This window comes from Anneissia japonica, unplaced genomic scaffold (assembly GCF_011630105.1).
Source record: "Anneissia japonica isolate Jap-2015-1 unplaced genomic scaffold, ASM1163010v1 scaffold288258_len262004_cov172, whole genome shotgun sequence".
Lineage (NCBI taxonomy): Eukaryota > Metazoa > Echinodermata > Crinoidea > Comatulida > Comatulidae > Anneissia > Anneissia japonica.
The window spans coordinates 22253-44708 of record NW_022683814.1 but is presented as its reverse complement, the minus strand read 5'-3'; the positions used below and the strand labels follow the sequence as shown (position 1 = coordinate 44708).

The 22456-nt window shown below is 34.7% G+C and overlaps 1 protein-coding gene across 2 annotated transcripts; it reads right to left on the bottom strand.

Annotated features, from left to right (window-relative positions):
• Positions 1-1419: 1419 nt before the first annotated feature.
• Positions 1420-20740, bottom strand: LOC117102855 (calcyphosin-like protein). Of its 2 annotated transcripts, none has more exons than XM_033243284.1 (5): positions 20506-20740; positions 9067-9151; positions 7023-7206; positions 2573-2743; positions 1420-2235 (listed from the first exon to the last, which is right to left on the bottom strand). In XM_033243284.1, the coding sequence occupies exons 2-5, from the start codon at positions 9141-9143 to the stop codon at positions 2137-2139; spliced, it is 531 nt and encodes a 176-aa protein (XP_033099175.1). In that variant the 5' UTR covers positions 9144-9151; positions 20506-20740; the 3' UTR covers positions 1420-2136. The 2 variants fall into 2 exon arrangements, with proteins under 2 accessions (XP_033099175.1, XP_033099183.1); XM_033243292.1 differs by lacking the exon at positions 20506-20740 and adding an exon at positions 13423-13790.
• Between the last annotated feature and the right edge of the window lie 1716 nt (positions 20741-22456).

The window sequence follows — 22456 nt, the reverse complement described above, 5'->3', positions numbered from 1 at the left end:
TACGAAGCTGTTCATGGCATGTTTTTTTCGTAGAAAGTCATTCTACGTAATAGGTAAATCGTAATGAATATAATCTATAATTATGGCCTCTAAAACATAATGTTACCAAGGGGAAATTTAAGTTATATTGTTAGATCTATAGGCCTATGCCCATTGAACGGGCCCCGAAAAGCCCCTGGCCTCAGTGCTTTGCTATGGCTGCACTGTCCAAACCTGCGCCACTGCAATCGACAATCCCTTCTGTGCATCGATACTCTTGGATTCCGCCATTCATGCATCAATATTTCCCTAAGTTCTGGTCTAAATATCGCCTTTCTCTAAATTCTTATCATCTTTGATAATTCTGGATGATATAAACTAAAATCAATGTAATTCATGTAATTACAATTCATATCTTGTATTACCCTATTTATAATTTAAATAATGAAAGTATGCCTAACTTTACTCATTGTAGTAATTTTGAAGTAATGTTCACCTTGCTCAATCTACAAATGCTGAAGACCAAAATGTTGAATATTGATTTCAGTCTATGTACAGTAGAGCTGCAGGGTCAGATCCAGAATTTTTTTTAACAGGGGAAGGGGCACAACATTTTTAGAATAGATAAGAGCGCATATTTCAATATACATAACACTGATATGCACTGAAATTTAAAAATTTAGTGGCAAACGGGGGTGGGGGAGCATGTGCCCTCCTGCCCCTACTGGATCTACGTTTGAGCTGTGCTGAGAGAGTAATTACAACGAAGGCGTAGTTTTTTATAAATTAAAATTTAAAATTTCCTAGTGATCTTGTAGCGGCCGAACAGACAGCAGATTTTAAGACCCAGGATTTGGAGCAACTTTTTTCACTCTCATAGATTCTTCTTTTACAATTTATGTAACATTAATAAAGCATGACCCTGGTTTGGATTAATTGCCTTTAATTGTCTGTAGGCCTAACATTTGTCTATCTACATGTAGGCCTACCCTAGGCTATCTTATTCACTCTGCACAATGTCTCTCTGATGCACACGGCGGTATATCGGCTGTACTGTACTGTAAAGAAAGACTTGAAAGAAACAGACTCAAACTTATATGCCTGGCCCGGGATTTATCAATCTCAGCTTAGCAAATGTCTTAAGTCAAAAAAGTTAGGATGTCCCTAATAAATATCTTAGGCTGATTTATTACCCAATCTTAGCAAAATCTTGGCTTAAAAATCGTCTTAGATGGTGCCAACGTACAATCGACTTTCTAATTTTAAGCAATTTTTAAGCTATATAAGCAATGTGGATAAATTTGACTTAAGCAAAAAATGGACTTAAGACGAATTTAAGCTGATTTCTATAGAGTTTGATAAATCTGGCCCCTGTACCTTATTTCAGGTGCATAATTACGTGATAGACCTACTATTTAAAAGGAACAAAACACACGTAAATTTGAAGATGTACTGTAATTGAAATAAATTAATTGAAACCCCCAAACGTACAAAGCGATATGGTACAGTACAACGCATGCGTGCGTGACAACGTATTTTCCACGTGATGGCATTAATGTTAAATGTCTGCCGTCTATGATTAACATCGTCTGCCTAGTGGATTTTACAGTTGAGTACTCTCGAGAAATTAGACTGCATAGTATTTTATGAATATTTATTTAGAAATAAATAATGCAATTTATAATTAATTAATTAATTATATAACCTTCACGATTCTCTTAACGAAGTAGTTTCCTGTATTTCTACAATGTAATAATAATAATAAATAATTGATAAGCCTATATATTAATATAAACAAATACCCACAACCTCAGCTACGACTATATAAGCATACTGTTTGTTCATTGGCACGGTCGGAGAAAAACAGTTATAGGCCTACGCCTAAATGTAAGTTACATTACAGGTCCACTGAAATTCCAAAAAATGACCGTTTAAATAAAATAATTATTAACTGTAGACTATATAAGCTATATGTGTCATAATAATATTGCTGTATGTTACTTTAAAATTGCTATATATTACTTGAAGGCCTACTCTTCACACATACGACTATCACTTTAATATGTCATGTCTTATTATATTCAGATCATAATAGTATACAAATTTCTTGAATTGTTACGCTTGTTAATTTTATTGGACGCTATAACAGCTGAGAGTTCACTCTGGCCAATCACGTTGAATCCTGTCGTGAAATTCCTCGTCTGTCATAGGTTCGCCAATCTTGCAATAATACGCGGCAAATTCTTGTAAGGATATCTGAAAAGACGAATAGAATTCATATTAGTGTGGATTTCTATGCCTCAGGAAAAAAATTACTAACTGTTGAATATCTTCATTGTCCTGTGTCTTCAGTTTACATCATTAGATGGCTATGAAAATCGTTAAATTACTTTTGCGTAATGTTCAAACCATGATTGTTTTTTCCTTTAACATAGGCCTATTGCTCTCAGAGAGTATCAGGCGTAGGTACATAATCACGACCATCGGGAAAATTATAATAGGACCTACACGAGATTCAAGTGGAAAAGTTACGAGATTTCAATCTAAACTTGAATACATTGCTTAAACGATTTGTATTAGTATTTAAACTCACTTTTCCGTCTTCTTCTCCTTGCTTGTCGAACTCTTTTAAAAATTGTTCTATTTCATCTTTGTTCATCATACTCCGGAGATCCTCTTCCGTACAATATTCACTACCGTCTTTATCTAGGCGACCGAAAATCTCCCTTACTTTTTTTCGTCTGTTTGCTGACATTAAAGGTAACTAGAAATTAAATGAACAATTTATATTTATAAACAGGTTTCTTGTTTATTCTCAACAATCACATTAACTATTCTAGTTGGGACACTGTAATTGATAGCAGTATTGTGCACACTAATAATGAAAACAACTATGTCGTTAATTACGATTACGTATAATAATGATAATGAAGAAGATGGTGAAGATTTTGATGATGATGATGATGATGATGAGGTTGTTGTTGATGATAAAGATGATGATGGTGATGATGATAGTAATGATGATGAAGATGATAATGTTGATGGCGGTGGTAATGATTATGGAGATGAGAATAATGATGATGATGATGATGATTATGATGATGATGATGATTACGATGATGACGATGGAGAAGATGAGGAGGAACGGATGCTGATGCTAATGCTAATGGCGGTGATACAGTACTGATGATGTTGGTGGTGATGATGATGATGATGAGGATGATGATGATGATGATGATGATGATGAATAAATGATGATCATGAGGGTTAAGACGGTTATTATGGCGATAATGATAGGCCTACTGTTGTTGATATGTTATATTTATGGAGAACACCGATATCAGTGATTAGACTAATATAACGTTAACGATGATGGCAGACAGTAAACATTCTGATATTAGTGACGATTCATTATATTTATACATTATAACCCATCCTTTGGGACACTCCTACTAAGGATATATGTCTTGGTATGATGATAGTAGTTATCTGTATACCAATCAGGGGACACCTCTATGGAGGCACTGTTTTGGTTCCAACGCGTCCCCTTAATAGGAGTTCGGCTACTATATCGTAGTTAAAGGACTTGTGCACGATAGCATTACTTGACCTTTCATGAACTTTGAGCAAGGTCACATGAAGATATTATACTTTCCCAAGTGAATTCAATCTCATCATTTTTCTACATTTCGAACACGTCATTCCAAGTTAAAATTTTCTTGCTTGCAAGTTGACTGACACAGAGCGTAACTGTATAGCTCTTCATAAATCATCGAATGCTATGACAAATTACTTCTACCTATCTCAAGAGCAATTGAAATGTCATTTCCGATTCGTTGAGCTCTGTCGAAAATAACTTTTCAGCTCTAAATCATATAGAATATGAAAGATTTTAAATCGCATCATTATTATATTTTCTCAGAATATCTAAAGTAAACACTAGTAGGCCTACTATAATTGATTTAGGATTCTCAGTACGTCATAAAAAGAGTGCTGTATTAGCTGAAGGGTCTAACACATGTTCTAGTGTTAGCTGCAGTGGGACTTAATATTGTATTCCAAGAATGTCATGAATACATCGGGACGTAGGCTCTGTTTCATTTGGTACTGTATAATTTGTTCACGATCCGATTGCAAAACGAAGTTCTATAGCTGGGCTACCGTCGTCAGTGGATGTTTTGGAGCAAAGGTTTTTCTACTAGGCCTACATTTTAAAATTTTGGGTTGGGGCAGGGAGTTCTCGTCCCTGGTTCGGGTATGAACAGACCTTTGCATTTAAACACCGAGTGATTACTGGTTTTGAGTCTACCAATGGCTACAGGTCGTCAAACACACAAATACTTATTTAAAGGATTCATTAATTGTGGTATCTCAGTTTACACTGTTAATCACGTCATGGAGATGATTGCTAAACAAGGCCCGTTGTATGCCGATATCACTTATGTACAAGGTAGCATTATGGAAATAAGGAAGCACTCTCTAATTTCACGATGATAAACAGCAGGAAATATGAGCTGCATTAAATTGGACTGTAGTACATACCGTACTGATTCCTTTTATCATAATTTCCTGCCGTATGCAAGCACATTAGGATCTTTCGTATTAATGTCTTATTCTCATGGCCCTGTGATACGTGAACAAGGACTATTAAACCTACTGCAAAACAAATCTTCCAACTATAGTCTTCGGAAATCAAGATACTATACTAGACTTAAAAAATTGCTCCAAACTTATCATCAGTACGTTTTTAATATCAGCTGTACCCATGCAAACAGCATTATTTTATATACAAATATTTATAATAATAATAATCAATGTTACAAAATACCTTAAACTAACTAACGTACAGTAAACATAAACATATTTAACACTACGTAAATATTAACAGGCCTACTACCTGTAATATGCATGTGATAGTTAAAGACGTACTTATAATTATATGGACATATTGAAATACATTTTGATACACATTTCATACAATTTGATAAGGCTGTAGTATGATTCATAACTTTTAGTTCGTTAATTAATGACAAATTATATTGATAGAATTATCAAATTGCTCATTTAAGAAAATTTAATAGCTTACAATGAGACGCAGGTCGAAATAATTCAGGATTTGCAGATTTTTACTAAAAACATGTAACCGATATATAATGCTGTGCAAAACTAAATAGGAATGTGTTTTGTTAATTAACGAGGAAATACTTTCTAGTTATAAAATGGACCTTTGAGTGTCAATCAAACTGAAGAACCGACCAATCAGATAAGTGCCAGGAATACGCGCGTTTCCAACAAGCGCACGTGTTGTCCCACAAACGCATGTGTTCGCGTATGTTTTATAACCATAGAGATATAATAAGAATACTAGAGCGCTAACCGCAATGTATTCGATGTTCGAAATACGCAGAGCTGTGTGTGTGTGTGGCTGCCATATATTCAGCCAATCAAATTTCGCCTGAGCACTATCATTTTCAATGGCGCCCTCAATTTACACAGAAAGTTCAGTACAGCTATGTTTGAAACTCGAGCGTTGCGGTGTTTGGGTGTAATGCACACGGTTTTAATTTTCATTCCTTGGTACTTTTTTTTAAATAAGATGCTCCACTTGGTCTCGTTTTGGCTACGACAGTTTAATAATTTGTCATTATCAATACTAATTATCATTAATAATATTCAGTCAGAGGGCTTATTTATGGTAATAATATGCATACTAAGCCTGAAGATGGCGCTTTGCTACGGCGGCCATCTTGGATGGTACACATACACAACTCTGCATTGTTCCGCCATCTTGTCAGCTCTCTAGTTGTTTAATAGCTCTATGTTTATAACTCACTGTCGTTTTGTGGGACCTTAGCAACAATATCCAAGGGGCGGGGCGTAGGTATATTGGAATGAAAGTTATCTCCAGAGTCAGCCTTCGGAGAAAGGTTTGTATGTGACAAACAACCAGGACAGACTCCAGAGGAAAACTGTTGATATATTGTATAACTGATTTTTAGAAGACACAAACAAAGTTTTTGACGAAAAATTGGGAAATGGTTAATGGTAGACAGCTTTTTGAAAATTAAAAAACTGGTGGACAAGGGACGTTAACATCCATTTTGCACCGTTTCTCCCATTTTTTGTTTTAGAAAAAAAAAACTAGTTGTACAACATATCAGCATTTTTCCTCAGGAGCCTGGATTTAATGGATTCAAAGACACAATAGGCCTATGCAATTAGAAGACACTAAAATAGTTTGAGATACAGTTTTTTGAATAGGCCTATATAAAAACTGATGGAAACGAGACTAACCACACATTTTCCACCGTTTCCCCTTTTTTGTGTCTTAGAAAAAAAATCAGTACAACATATTAACATTTTTTCCCTATCCTAGCTTTAGGATCAAAAGTAGTCCCCTGTAACTACACAACCTGTACTTCCTTGGCTCACCACTAGCTCCTTGTGACTTACTACCTTGGTTATGACTTACCACTATTAATTTGTGACTTACTACTACTTGTTGCTTGTGGCTTACTATAATTTCACGTTGCTGACTTACCAGTATACCACCAATTACCACGACCGTCTACTTGCTTGTAACTTAACACCAACTGCAACTTACTACTTTGTTCATTATTTACATTTGCTTTTTACCACTATGCTTTATCATATCTTTTTACTTATGTCACTATTTGTTGTTTATTAATTTACCACCAATTTCTCATGATTTAATACTACCTGTCTTATTAGTTACCATAACTTTCATGACGAGCCGAACTACCACACAGAATGAGTTAAATTTTAAACTTGTTTATCAAATAAGTACTTTCCTTAGTGACTTATAACCTAAGTCTTTTGTTAAGTCTTATTGGGAGTCTTATTGTTTTGGTCGTGAGACAAAAATACTGTTACAGTTACAGGAACCCAAACCAGAACCGTAGGATTGGAAAGTAAGTATCTTAACCACCAAGCTATTTAACTTTACTCCAATGCATAAGAATATGCATATATTATACAAATGTTAATAGACGGAATGGAATTTTGGAAGATCAAACAATTACCGTCAAACTATCCACAAATTCGGAGTAATCAATTTTGCCCGAGTCATCGTGGTCGAAGAGCTTGAAAGCGCGTTCTACTGCCTCATCTCCGACTGTTGACGTGATGCCAATCTTCTCTAGGCCAGTCTTGAACTCTTTCTTTGAAAGTTCAAAATCTTTGTTGCGGTCCATCTGTCGGAAGGCACTTAAATACCAAAAAATATCATTGATTAGTGTGGCTTATAAATCGAAAGACAATTAACGCATATCACCATGTTTATCATGACGATATGTTTATCATGACGATATAAAGATAAACGTGATAACGATAGTGGTTAGTAATTCTTTTCTACCAGAGTAATGTGCCTCCTCTTCCCCATTTAAAACTTATTGTTTCCATAGGCACGGATTTCCCCCGCTCTTTTACGAACATAAAAAATGTCTTTAAATGTACTGGGTGTCTTCAATATTCCAAACCACTAATCTAATCTAACATAAATGGAGTCTGTCAAAGTAAGTAACTGTAGTAGGCCTAGGCAATACTAGCAATAATAAGGTCGTCATTGTGATGCCTATATCCAGGCCTACTAAGCGAATTTACCGTAATTATTTCTATAAAGTTGAAATTGCAACTAGTTTAAGTTGAATTAGTCTGTAATAAATAAATGATCTAAAATCATGTATGCTGCTCTCATTGTTTAGAGCATCAAATAAATGATCTGTTGTCGGCATATCTATCGGGGAGGCTAGTGGGAATCCTAATAAACGTGCGTCTACTATAATATCAAGTACGCTGGGGGCGACAATGGAATTGTTTCGAATACTTGAAATAATATAACCTTTAATTTCAGTCTTTTTTATTATTAGTCATTGAGTCTAATGACACCCTCATTAATTTGTACCTAACCCGTATTATTTTCATTTCTTTGAGGCGCATTAGAACATTGGTAGCGTCCGAGAGTCTTCTGTACAATACTATGTCGCTGGTACAACATTTCCATATACTATTTATATATAATAGGTCTAGGCACTATTTAAAATATCGATCAAATGTCTAGGATTTTAGTTGTCGTAATTTAATTGATCATTTTTGAAGCCTGTCTCTTATACACATCTAGATGTGTATAAGAGACAGCTCTAGGCCAGTCTTGAACTCTTTCTTTGAAAGTTCAAAATCTTTGTTGCGGTCCATCTGTCGGAAGGCACTTAAATACCAAAAAATATCATTGATTAGTGTGGCTTATAAATCGAAAGACAATTAACGCATATCACCATGTTTATCATGACGATATGTTTATCATGACGATATAAAGATAAACGTGATAACGATAGTGGTTAGTAATTCTTTTCTACCAGAGTAATGTGCCTCCTCTTCCCCATTTAAAACTTATTGTTTGCATAGGCACGTATTTCCCCCGCTGGGTGCCTTCAATATTCCAAACCACTAATCTAATCTAACATGGAGTCTGTAAAAGTAAGTAACTGAAGTAGGCCTAGGCAATACTAGCAATAATAAGGTCGTCATTGTGATGCCTATATCCAGGCCTACTAAGCGAATTTACCGTAATTATTTCTATAAAGTTGAAATTGCAACTAATTTAAGTTGAATTAGTCTGTAATTATGTTAACCGTTAAAGCGTGCTTCAAAGAAAAGCAAATTTAATCAAATTTAAAATTGATTCTAAATGTTAGAATATGTGGACAGAAAACGACATTTACAATGGAACATCAAATCAATCAATCAATCAATCAATCAATCAATCTATCAATTAATCAATCAATCAATCAATCAGTAAGACCATTACAATGATATTGATACTTATCAACATCACCATTATTATTATTCTAATTATTATTATCACATTATTATTATTATTATTATTATTATTAGTTATTATTATTATTGTTATTATTATTATTATTATTATTATTGTTGTTGTTGTTGCTGTAGTTGTTGTTTTTGTTGTTTTATAAGTAAGTAGCAGCAGCAGCAGTAGTAGTGGTGGTGGTGGTAGTAATAGTATTAGTAAGCCTAGTAGTTGTTGTACTCTTTAGTTTAACTTACTGCATTAGCCCTTTGCGTCCTCCAGCTTCAACAAGTTTTGATCGGATCAGCTGAATTGGATTTTGGTCGGCTGCCATCTTGCAATCTAATAACGAATTCATAATCGATACTTCAATTAGCTATATTGGTTATAGCCTAATTATGACTCAAGGCCAGTTATTAGCAAGAGATTTATTCTAATGCATATGTTAAGTGCTGACATCGAATTTCAACATGTAAACTGACTTTTTATTCAACGTTCATTTTCGTCATTAATTAAATAGATTTGTTTAGATTAAACACAGAGATTATTCGTAAGCTTCGTAAAATGTTCATTTTTAGAGAAATCTTTCGAAATAAGTTTGGTCTACAAAAGGTAGTCATGCTGTTTTCTTTGTTTGCAGCATCGTCTAGGCCACATAGTTCGCTTCTGAACATGACGTCGATGAGCCGTAACGTTTTACTTTACACCACCTTTGGGACACCACTAAATGGGGACATCCTTATTAAGGAGACATTTTTTCGACGACAAAGGACACTTTTTTTGGGCCCGAAGGTGTCTCCTGCTGAAGCGGACTACTGTATCTCTGAGCGTGCGTTGATAAACCGTAACGTTCTTTACGCACAAAATAGAACATTTACTTTATTCACTTTATAGGCCTACCATAAATAATCACTATATGCTGTAGGCGTGTATATACACGTAAGTTCAAGAAATAACCTGTCTTCGAGTGATTTATGTTGAATTCCGCAATATTTTGCCATACGATGTCGTTTCACACTTTTAAATTATTAAAGAAAAAAAACTCTTGTAGTCACCAATGACAACAACACAGAAATTTATATCGTGCCTTATGTCATGGACTGCTCAATGCCTGGAATACTATTAGACTAGATTGATCTGCTTAGAGTCAATAAATTGAAAGTGAATAGGCCTACATCCGGTAAAATGAATAGGGCATAATAGCTATTTCTTCAACGTCGAATCAACATAATTATATCAAGGACCTTAGCCGTCTAAAATTTGCGTGCTGTCTTCTAATCCAGTAATTGTATAACAAAATTATCAGACATATTCAGTCATATTTTAAAGTAAGCTTGGATTTTTTTTAAAGTATATTTCTAAAACAGCTGGCGGGTAACTATGACAACTTTGACCAGTATGCTAAAGAATGTTTATAAAAAGGCATCGAATTTTATTTTGTATTTTATTCATTTCGGCAAGAAACAACAATACAATCTGATCAAATATATAAAAGCCGAGAAGAAAAAGCATAAACGCTGTCACCAGTAAAGTGTGCTTCTCCTGACTTTTTGAAGCAATGTTAAGCTGTTAGTCACATATGCACGTTTAAAAGAAGCTCACTAGGTGATGTGTTCTCGTGTTTCTGTGGACAATTCCAACAGACTGACTTGTCCATCAAAATACATTCAGAATTAATCACGCTAAAGTATGCTACCTATTTTCGCAAAGTGTCCATAAGCTCTTTACAAATAGGCCTATTCTACATAGTACAAAATTAAATTTAATGGTTAGTTTCAGGTTTGGGATTTGAAATTATTTTTTGGTGAAGGGATACTATTCATGTATTATCCTATTATTGGTAAACAAGCTTTCAAATAATGCATATCGGGGGTTTACTTTTTAGTAAAAAAAGTACGGTAAAATTAATATTTTCCATGGAAAAATATTCATTATCAGCGTCTCATTACCATTACATTTCATTATAGGCATACACCTCCATATATAATATATAAATCCTAGAGGAAGCCAACATTATCTATTTAGTATTTTAATTAAGTATGACCAGATATATTGTTGATATATTGTTATCCTAGAGAAAACATCTCTGGTTAAGATATCTGTTCCATATAATTCTTTAGTCAAGCTTAGCAAACGCTGAATTCAGGAGAACAGCAAATAGCAGACATTATAAACAATATTATTGGTTCGAGAATTGAGTGAATCTTTTATCGATGTTAACCATGCCACAATTAAAGTCAACTCCTTGACATTGGATTAATAGAGATACTTGAGTCTCGATTTTCTTTGTCAGGCTAGAATCTCCAAGAAAGCGTTGGAAGTCATTATGCAAGAGGAGAGTATCCGAACGGTAATCGGAAGGTCTTTCTATTCGAAACCTGATGAGGACATACGTTTTTCCTAAATATTTATTATTATTTTTAATTACCCACCAGAGGAGGTGTATCTCAACTACAAAGTTACTATCATGTAATCTACTATTATTCATTGTGTATTACGCAATGTACCTGTCCTAATGGGAAAATCCAAGGGTAATATCACTTGGCATGAGCTCAGATGGTAGATGGTACTAACTGTAATAGGAAGGTCTTGATTTTCTCGATTAATATATTCTTTATCAAACATATAAGGTTTATACTACACCACACATGAAATATCAGTACAGCACTTAGATTAATTATGACTTATTATGAAACTATACACATACAACTAGCCTGAAATAAATCATATTTCAGGCAGTTGTAATATACATACGATCAAATATATTACAGTACAGCAGGACCATGGAGTCAACCATGACTATAAGCAAATCAGGATAAACTATACGTTTTATGTTCCCTACATGGACAGTGGTAGAAGAGGGTACAAAATGATGAAGACTACGCCAAGGCTAGAATAGAAAACATAATGCTATACTTCCTGGCCTCCTTGCAAACATAGTACAATGCATTATCAGCAAACATAAGTCAATGAGCTGTGAGCATTCATATTATAAACAACACTACGGGTTGGAGAGAATTAGAAATTTCTTTTGTATTGGCCTATCATTAAAACCCCGTTTGAATGAGAAAAACTAGCCAAACGTACTACTACTGGTTCCCATGAAATCGGTACACGCTATCGCCGAAAAATTAATGTTGGCGAAGCTGATTGTATATTGCTTGGTTTCCATACAAAATCGCTACACGCTATCGTCCACAGCTTTCGGTGATGATGATTGGTCGGTGGAATGGGGGAGCCTGTAGCGACAGTGTAGCGATTTAAAAAAAAAAAAAACAGGCTTTAATCGAATAGGGAGCCTTCCCCGATTGCGTCGGGGACAGGCGCAGCAACGCGGTGAACGATTGCAGTGAAAACATTGAGCGACAGTGTAGTGATGTTATGAAAGCAATGCTTAACCTTCCTATGTTGTGTTGATGTTAACTGTCGTACGACGGGTTTTCACTAGATCTATAGTTTCACTCGAAAATTAAAAAAAATTAGTGTTTTGCAATTATTAAATTTACTCTAAACTTTAAACTGTGTATGTTACTGAATTGAAATATCTGATATCACATAACCAGAAGGACTTCACTAGCAATAAGACATTTTCCTGGTTTATCTTTGGTGTGTTCATACCGACGAAATCCTACTATAGCCTACGTGTTCCGTACACATTATCGGAAGTGAACTTTCCTCAGCAGAGTACATAGTCTCGGTTAGTGATGAGTCAACACACAGATACTTCGCGGAAATTAGTATTTGTATTAGTATATGTTTTGTGAGCAGTTGAGACAGTTGTTTACGATTGTAGACAGGATAAATTCCTGAAAAATCCTCTTTAAAGCCAAGATGAATTTTAAACATTAAAAGTTGTAATATTCTACACTCAGGCAGCAGTCATATATTATATTAAATATTTTAATTTACATTTTAGTGTGTGGGCTGGTCTAGGCCTGTTTGATTGCTTATTAACACTCTTTTACAAAAGTGCCACACAGAATAGGTCTACGAAGTTAGGGGCAGATTCAGGAAGAAAGCAGCCGGTCCGGGTCCCCAAGTTTGTTACCACAAAAAAATTAAAAAAAGGAAAAGAAATTACATTGAAATATATAATATAATATATATATATATATAAATTATGACTTTTGACTGTAAGTCTTTATCAAGCTATATCAGGGGTCTCACCAGCTATACTTAAGCGTGGCGGGACCGCAACGATTGGACGAAAAAACAAAATGACCGCCAGGCTTAGGAAAAATAAGCAATGCACCACTCTTAAAATGTTAGCGCTACGCTCAAAATATATATTTACTATGTACAGTATTTTATTCAAAATGTTACAACAATAGATACCGAAATGTCGAACCCATGGGGAACAGAACTTGTTCAATCGCATATCATCGTGAGGTACCGCCTTCATATGCAAGCCCGACTAAGTGATGATTGCAATATTTAGTGAAGTGTTCGTTTTTAATGAACGGTGATTGATAAAACAACATTTATTAATTGAATTTGCGTGATTTTTTTTATGAAAAACGTTTTTTTTTCATACTGAATTTCGGCTCGGTTTTTTTTTTTAAATACCAACTATAAGCTATAATAGAGATTTAATTCCATTAAACTAAACTTACCTTACTAATAATTTGTATACACGTAACTTTCGAAGAATTTTTTTTTTCAGGAATTCGCTATATTAGAACAATTGTACTGTAACACCAGTCAATTGATAAGATAGAAACACAGTCTAAAAGTAGATTAGCAAATAGGGTAGCAGAAATGCTGATAAATAATTCGCATACAGCTCTGGCGATTTAATGATCACAGTGAGTGGTATTGTACAGTGGACGCTAACTCAAACATAAAGGTCTTTACTATCAATAAGAACAACTGGTTTAGAAAATCCACTTAAAATTTCTCGACACTGTGCATCTCCCTCTTTGGCAGGCTACTGTTGACTTGCAGTTCTTTCTCTATGTCAACGGTTTGAAAATGTTGTCTGGCCTGAAAGTACGCGTTTCATTTTGCACAAGTTTCATGGACCATTGCCGATGCGTTTGCGCTGGCCAATCAGATTTGAGAACAGTAATTAAAGCAGACGATTAATCGTATTACTAGCAAACACAACAGCTTAACGCACGCTGATAATAACTATTTTCTAATACTAGCATAATTTTATTTTACATCGAGTGAAAAAAGATCAGTGTAATTATTTACCATTATTTCATTAATTTCAGATGATGTAAATTACAAACAATTTTATAGTCTCATTACTAAAATAATTTAAACGCAAACTCATGGGACTGCTGAAATGATAATAAAAAAAAATTCATTGATGCGAGTGCACTGAATAAAAAAAATCGATTCGTGTGAACGAGAGGAAAACAGTTTGGTACTCATGATCTTTACAATCCATTATTTACTAAATCTCATAACTTGCCAACAGTAAGCCAGGTATAGTGTAGGCCAAAAGACTACCATTACCATGTGTAACTGTTCCTTGTTTTCCAATTAAGGACTGGAATTTATGCTGCGTCTGCCTGTTGTCTTGACAGTTGCTTTTTAAAGAGACGATTCTCTGATTATATTATGCCTACTCAAATAGCTTGCTTTGAGTTTCATATAATTACAGTAAGCCAATGTTGTGGAATTGGCAAGATGATATACGCAGATTCCGAGTTGTCTTTTGGGATTTCCTTTTGAAGAACAGATTATGTTTTCGCCCTCAATGGTTCTGTAACTAGTAATTATTGTCCCATAAAAACTTTTATAGAAAGGTGTATCGAAGTGAAAATGAAAATACGTGTAAATTGGCACAAGAACTTTACATTCACGAAAATATAGCCTATACACATTTGTCCTCATCAACGGTGTTGTGTGTAATGAACAAACATTTCCAAAGCTCTTTGATGTCATCTATTTGGTATATGACTTGATATTGCAATTAATTTTGGCCTATGTTAAACGAGCATGCGTAGAATGCATGTCGTATTAGACACAATCCAGTGACCTCTCTTTTTACACATTAGGCCTAACTTTGTTTTGAAAACAAAAACGTTTTTCTACTGTCAGTTGTATAATTTTAGTTTGTAAGTTTAGATTTTCATTTTATTTACATGTTTGGTTAAGGTAAGCTTAATAACAAAATTAATAGATTTTTTTTGTTTATTTCAACATTTCGGGAAAAACATACATACATTCATCGACAGTTGAAAAAAGGCAAACAATTTTAGAAAAAATGACAAAAAAACATATCTCTCTAACTTAAATTTTTCAACAATGAAGAAAAAAAACCCATAAAATTAATCGCTTTTTAATATTATTATAAGAAATACTCCAGTGCAGCATTCAAAATTGTATTTCATTTCTGACATAATAAGATATTTACTAAAAACTTGAGGTAGTTTTAGAAAAGAAAACATTCTCGTCATTGGTGATTACGCACACCAGAGTATTCAAAGATGTTAGAGAATGTTGCATTTAGGCTAACGACAATAAATCATTCTTAGTCTAAGATAGACTCAGATTCTAGTCTTTCTATTGAGCGAACAATCGCAATCAATCAACATAGTATCTTAAAATAGAGAGGAGTCATGCAAATTGAAGCTATATTGGCACGATTCAATTACACTCTTTGATTGTCAGCAGCCACGTGCGTATGGCATAGGCCTATAATATCAAGATCAGTCACATTTAGAGCTCAGTTTAACCACTGAGCATAGAATTCCGGGGCCCTTAGATTTGGACAGAAACTTTAAGTAGCATTGTCGCTTTATTGCAAATATTCTTATACACATCTAGATGTGTATAAGAGACAGGCTTAGAAGTATCCATAGGGGGAAACTAAAACAATGAATTGGTTAAAAACAATACCATAAGGCGAAAGTAGTGTCGCTAAGGGGAAACTAAAGCGACGTTAAGGGGAAATCATAGACAAAAGAATTTCCCCTTAAGAGCCGAATAAAGGTATAGCATATAAGTAGTCAACTCGGCCCCAATTTACTGTGTATTTACTAAATGATTTTAATTTGAATGCAAAGCTGAACTATGTCAAATAAAGTGTTTTAAATCGTTGCTTTGTTATTTCTTTTTTATTTACACCCACGTAACAATAATAAAAACTGCATTAACAAAAATAATATTAAAATAATATTAATAACAATTATAAAAAGGTATAATATAAATATATTTAAATATATATTAGATGTATATTATATATATAGGCTATTTGTATAAGAAATAATAAGAAACGAATACCATTATGTTAATGAAGAAAACAAATATTTCGACCTATTTGGGGCCGAGTTGACTACTTGGGGCCGAGTTTACATGGGGCCGAGTTGAATTGGGGCCGAGTTAACTTGGGGCCGGGTTGACATGGGGCCGAGTTGACTTGGGGCCGAGTTGACCGGGACCGAGTTGTCGGATATCAAATTGGCGGCAAAAGGCCTGGTACAAAGAGGCGGATATACAGTACCAAAAGGCGGACTGCTTTAGAACAGGTAACAACGGGACTAGGCCAAAAATAAAGCACTTTAAATTAATCTAGGAACTTACGATTGTATATAATTTAATAGAAATATCGGTCCACACCAATTCAATATATTGATCCAAGTCAATCAACAGAACGATACATCGATGCCTACAGTATCATCAGTCTAAGTGGAATTCAGCTGTACTGGTTCAAATTTCCCAATCGTATACCTATGTTCGAAGACCAATTCTTAATCGTGCCACGATTTCTTGGTCGTACAATCGACTAATCAAATTCTTGGTCGTACAATCGGCTAAAGTCTTTATTGTGTAAAATGTTTGTTTTCCTTGTAATGTCTACGCGCCGGCAGGTATGCTTACATTAGTTGGTAATGATTCATGGCTCTCGTATAGATTCGTCATTTAAATAGATCATATACTAGATGATATATGTTAAGCGCAGTCAAATCCAAGTTGTCAACTCCAAACGCCATCAGACATTTCACAGCTTTCGATCGTTGTGCTTATTATGTCTATGAAGACTGACTTTATATTAATGTTATATATTAATATTCTTAACATATTATTTCTTTTCTTTTTATTTATTTACCAAACCTTGGCTGATTTTATAATATACCATATCTTGTAATATTCTTGTCTGTGCAAGATTATTTCCCATAGCTTCTGGACCCCACTAAAAATAAGTCTGGTGTACAAACACTACACTATGTCATCACGGCATTCAATTAATTATTTCCCACTTTGTATTTTATATGTATTTTTCATTAGTTTAACATGTGAATGCAAACCAAATTTAAAATTTGCCGTCAAGAATCAGGGTGCCATTCAGATGTGTCGGGGACAACTACACATGTTTAGCGAGTGTGACGGAAACGCTGTAACGATAATGTTCCAAATTAAAAAAAATAAGTCATTAAACAAAATTTGTAAGTAGGGGCCTATACAAAGTTAGAGTAACATTGTATAACGCCAACACGACATAAACAGAAAACAAAATAACCTATATTAAAACACTAATCCAGAACTCATGATCATGAAGATCATATACAAGTTAACTACAAAGAATAGCAAATTAAGCAGGAAAACTCATGATAAAGGAAAACAAACGAAATATGCCTGGAAAGAATAGTGGATAAAATTAAATGTATAACGAACAATATTACATCGTTTAAACAATTTCTATCAATGGTACATTCTGGTAGACGAAAAATCCATCACCTGCAAAACTAAGCGTTATCATAATTTCTTTGTACCACGCCATAAATCCTCTAATTCTTTCGGATGAGAGATTTAAGCCGTTGGTGCCGTGTGCATTGAGGCTCAAGATGTGTATAAGAGAGAAGCCTCAAAGAGTCCTAAAAAAGCAGCCCAGGGGTTCTATTGGAGGTTTTACGGTACTCTTCAGCCAGTTAACTCTTTGAAATTGTTAAATAGGCCTAAAGTATACTTACAAACTCACTTTAATATACCGTTTAAATGTGATTTTGTTTTTAAAAGTTGCTTGTATGTTTTTTCTGCAATGTATTTTTGCACCTACTTTAATTTTCATTTGGCCAAAATAAATAAATCTGAATCTGAATTGTTTCAAAATAATAGTATTACGTCTCTACATTTTGTACACTAGATTTCACAATCCTAATTGATTAATTTGCTTATCATAATTTACTTCTTGATTAATTGGTTTATTGATTGGTTTATTGCGTGCTTGATTGATTGGTTAATTTATTATTCGTTCATTTGTTTAATGATTCATTCATTTATTTTTTGATTGGTAAATCTAAAAAAAAAAATATTTCTAAAGCTCTTCTTGAAAACACAAACGTAGCATTGTCGGATTTACGGACTCGAAAACAGACTGGAATTAGTTCTCGTAAGGCATGACTGATTTTGATTTATTTACATGACTTGAAATTAATTAAAGTGTCATCACTGCACGTTTTACTCAATTTTAAAGAATAATTGCATTTTGCAAATAAAAGTTCTAGATGACTTACGACAGGATTACTATGTGTTGACAAAAACACAATGCGATAATGTTGAGAGTATTTGGTACCCACACATTGAAAATACATTGACATATTACAAAAGATTACCAATATATCCCTAAACGCAGTATCTATAAAACTTTCAATCAAATATTTAAATCAAAAACGTTTAAAATCATTTTCAATCAATATTTCATTATCTCACTGACCAGAGTGATTAAATGATGATGATGATGATGATGATGAAGAAGAAGATGATGATGATGATGACGTTGATGATGATGATGATGATGAAGATGATGATGATGAAGATGATGATGATGAAGAAGATGATGATGATGACGATGACGATGACGACGACGATGACGATGATGATGATGACGATGACGAAGATGAGGATGATGAGGATGACGATGATGACGATGGTGATGGTGATGATGACGGTGATGATGATAATAATTATATTGGAGTTACAACGCGTCTTTTGTCAAGGGAAAGAAGGCGCTAGCGATTTTGTATTACCCCTGATCATTGTATCCGTAATCAAACCAGCACGAAGTGCAACTTCCCTAAACTCCCTGGAGAGCATTCCTAGCCGTGCTTGCAACAATTTAATGCCGATACATTTAATGTAAATTTATCCTACCAGGTACCCATTTATACGCCTGAATGGAGAGAGACATACGTAGGTAAAGTGCTTTCCCAATATGACACAAGCGAAATTTCCAGTTAAGATTCGAATCTCCGACTTCAAGTTTTGGAGACCGAAACGCAACCGCTGCGCCAACCGCTCCCTACTATTGAGGGAGTGCGGAATCACTCATGTTTGACCGTCCGTAACGGGCGTCATACGTTCTCCGCATACGTAGATATTAGCCAAATTGCATCCTAGAATCCACATAACGAGAACTTAACGTTCTTGCATGCTCAGATGACTTTTAGTGACGTCATCACGTTCTACGTTCTACCGTCGTTGAAAGCTCCCTAATGTTGAATGTTTGAGACGCGAACCGCAATACAATGCAAGCACAATGAAGTCCAAATTTTCTTATTCAATAACTTTATACTTTGAACAGCGCATATAAGAATAAGGAAATACCTCCGCCCACTCACCACCACCCTATCAAGTAAAACAACAATGAAATAAGGTTAGTTCCAACTTAAGGAGGGAATGCAAATATGACAAAAATTAAGAATCATTGAAAATAAAGCAATTTTTCCCCGTAGCTCAATAATTTAAACAAATCTTGTTTAAAGGAATCATACATAACAGTATATTAATAATAAATTACAGCGCATGCATAAGAATAAATTACTATAACATATGAAATAAATAAAATTTTAAAATTACTTATAAATCACACAAATCAGAAGTGATGTGTTTGGTCTTTGAGTGAGATACTTACCTGGATGGTTCATCCAGGTAAGTATTCACGAAATAGGCATGGAGAACACAAACTCAAACCACTCTAAATCACCCAGAATACAACGTAAGCGTACCAGCCTAGCTCAGTCGGCTAAACTGGTGGTAGCCAGTGTTTTCGCTGAATCGTTGAGCACTCCTGATCCTGGCTCTATTCCCATCGCTGGTCTCCTTGTAAGTTCAGCTTTTCTTTCGGATGAGAGATTTAAGCCGTTGGTGCCGTGTGCATTGAGGCTCATTTGCACGTTAAAGAAACAACAAAAAACAACAAAAAACAAAACAAAAATACAAAACAAAACACAATAGCTATTGAAAAGGAATGACATAGGTCTAGTCTGTGTCTACATAGGCATAGTCTGTGTCTATGTCGGGGTATAAAGATCAGCTAAAATCCGTCAAGACGTCAATATTGAACAGTCCACTACAGAAGCGACGCCGGAGGAAGGTTGCGAAGAGAAAAGAATTTATATCGATATGTATTTTCTGCACGCCAACACCAACTTTGCTCTCGTCAAGGACATCTCCCATCCCCACCGTCGGGAAAATCCTGTGCCACACCTGGTTCACTATTAGGTCAACTAGAATAAAGGTACATTATATTGCCTTAAGGTGCATTCACATGAAATCCGCATTTTCGGATCGGAAAGCCTACCGAACGGATAATAATATCGGATCAGTGTGTAAAGCTAAGGCAATTCAACAAGCTGCATTTACATCGGATCCGAACCGAAAATCGGACCGCTTTTCAGATGCGCCGAACGCCAGCGTCCATATTCTTATTATTATAATTATAACGTCTAAGTTTTCAAACTTACCTGTTCTGGTGTGTTCACTACCAAACGATACTTAGTAAAATTAATTCTAAGGGTGACCGCCAAGCCCTTTATCAGATAAAAACTCTATTTCATAAGGGATCAAATATTGACACAATCACCCCTAACGGAATAGATACAATTGCCGTAAACCAACCGTCGCACTTGCTTACAAAGCAACGAGTGGGTTTGTTTTCATTGAATCAGATATAGTTGTAGGTCTTACAATGCACGGCTCGTTGATTCAAATAAGCAGGCAGAATAATTAAGCTATACATAAATAAAGAATGAAAGTTGAATGTCTTATGAGTTAACGAATAAACGAAAATGACCTCGTCGATTGACGACAATGAGTTTATCCACAAGTCTACTACATCAATGGCTTTTCAAACCAACTTCAATCTAGTTAAAGGAGCGATGTGTTATTTCAACTCAAATCAATTCATTCATTATTGATCTATTTTAAGAATTATAATTTCGCTATAATTAATCATTAATGCCAATTAATGAACGGTATTCGGTTGAATTTCGTGATAGGTTGATTTCATGCGTCGTATCTTATGCAAAATTAAGTTACTTTTTCGCATCTTTTAAATAGAAATCTTGGGAAAAATCTATTTCTAATTTTGAAATCTAAAATATCTGTCGGTCTCATATATTTCACGCCTGATTGAGGTTTTAACGGGATTTTTTTCTGAGTTGTTTTTTTCAAGAAATTCTTTGATAGAATAAACCTATTATCTAGCTGTATGATTAACGACATTTAATGTTTTATATTATTTGTTGATGTTATCACCCTGTTGTTGATTTTATTATGGTTTTGTTAAATAGTTTGTCTTTCAAAATGAACATCTTTGCAATATCAATCCGATGAGCTACACCAGTATAACTTTAGTTCAGTTAGAAGAGCAAGTATTTGTATATTTACAAAAGGGATAAGCGGTTAGCTCGACGGTTGCGCTTCGCTCAGTTTCTCAACCTCGAGGTCGGGGTTCAAATCCTCGCTGGTGTATTTCAATCTACTTTAATAGTATAATTGGCTTCCTGGTTGAAATATACTGGGAAAGTTAATAAGGCTGCGTGTTAAGGAACTTGCCACTCTACCACACAATGTCGAGGCTTAGTACGATGTGTATTTAACAGTCTATTCCCCTATATGTTCATTAATAAATGGGACTACCTTTACCGGTATATAATCTAATAAAATAAAAAGCTAACGTTCAGTAATAAGTTACAACAATCATCGATTAAGCATACATAGAAATAATCTGCGATTTTACAGATGTTTCATATAAAAAAACTTAACATCGATTATACTAAGTAATGTAATGGTCTGATGCAATGCATAAGATAATAATAATATTAATAATAATAATAATAATAATAATAATAATAATAATGTTAATCTTATTAGGCGCACGTATCCATCTCTTGACAGAGCTGCTCGCGGCGCCATTGTCAACCTGCAGAGTGTACATGTAGCCTTTTTTCTGCATTATTATTTTGAATTAATTAATTAATTTTATTTTGATTATTTATTTATTTACTTTTTTGTATATTTATTTTATGACAGAACTGACATGAATGGGAAAATAGGCAAAATAAGATGCAAATACTCTCCGGGGTCACCATCCATCACCGCCCTGGTGCATTCCCGGACCCCTGCCTAGGTGGCTCGAACAAAGGAACTGGAAACACGTTTGCCCTCAGGAGTTCTAATCGAGACAATGACCCCAAAAAATAAATGCCGGCCTGTGAAAAACGGGGGGGGGGGGGGGGGGGGGGGGGGGGGGGGGGGGGGGGAACAGTTATTGTATTTAATCAAAATGAGAAATAAAAATAAATGACTGGAACTCATAAGAATAATTAGGCTTGCAACCGTTACATTCTAAAATACAAGAACTCATTTGTAGTTATAATTCGGTACTTAACGTAGTATTCTTTGAATGCAAAT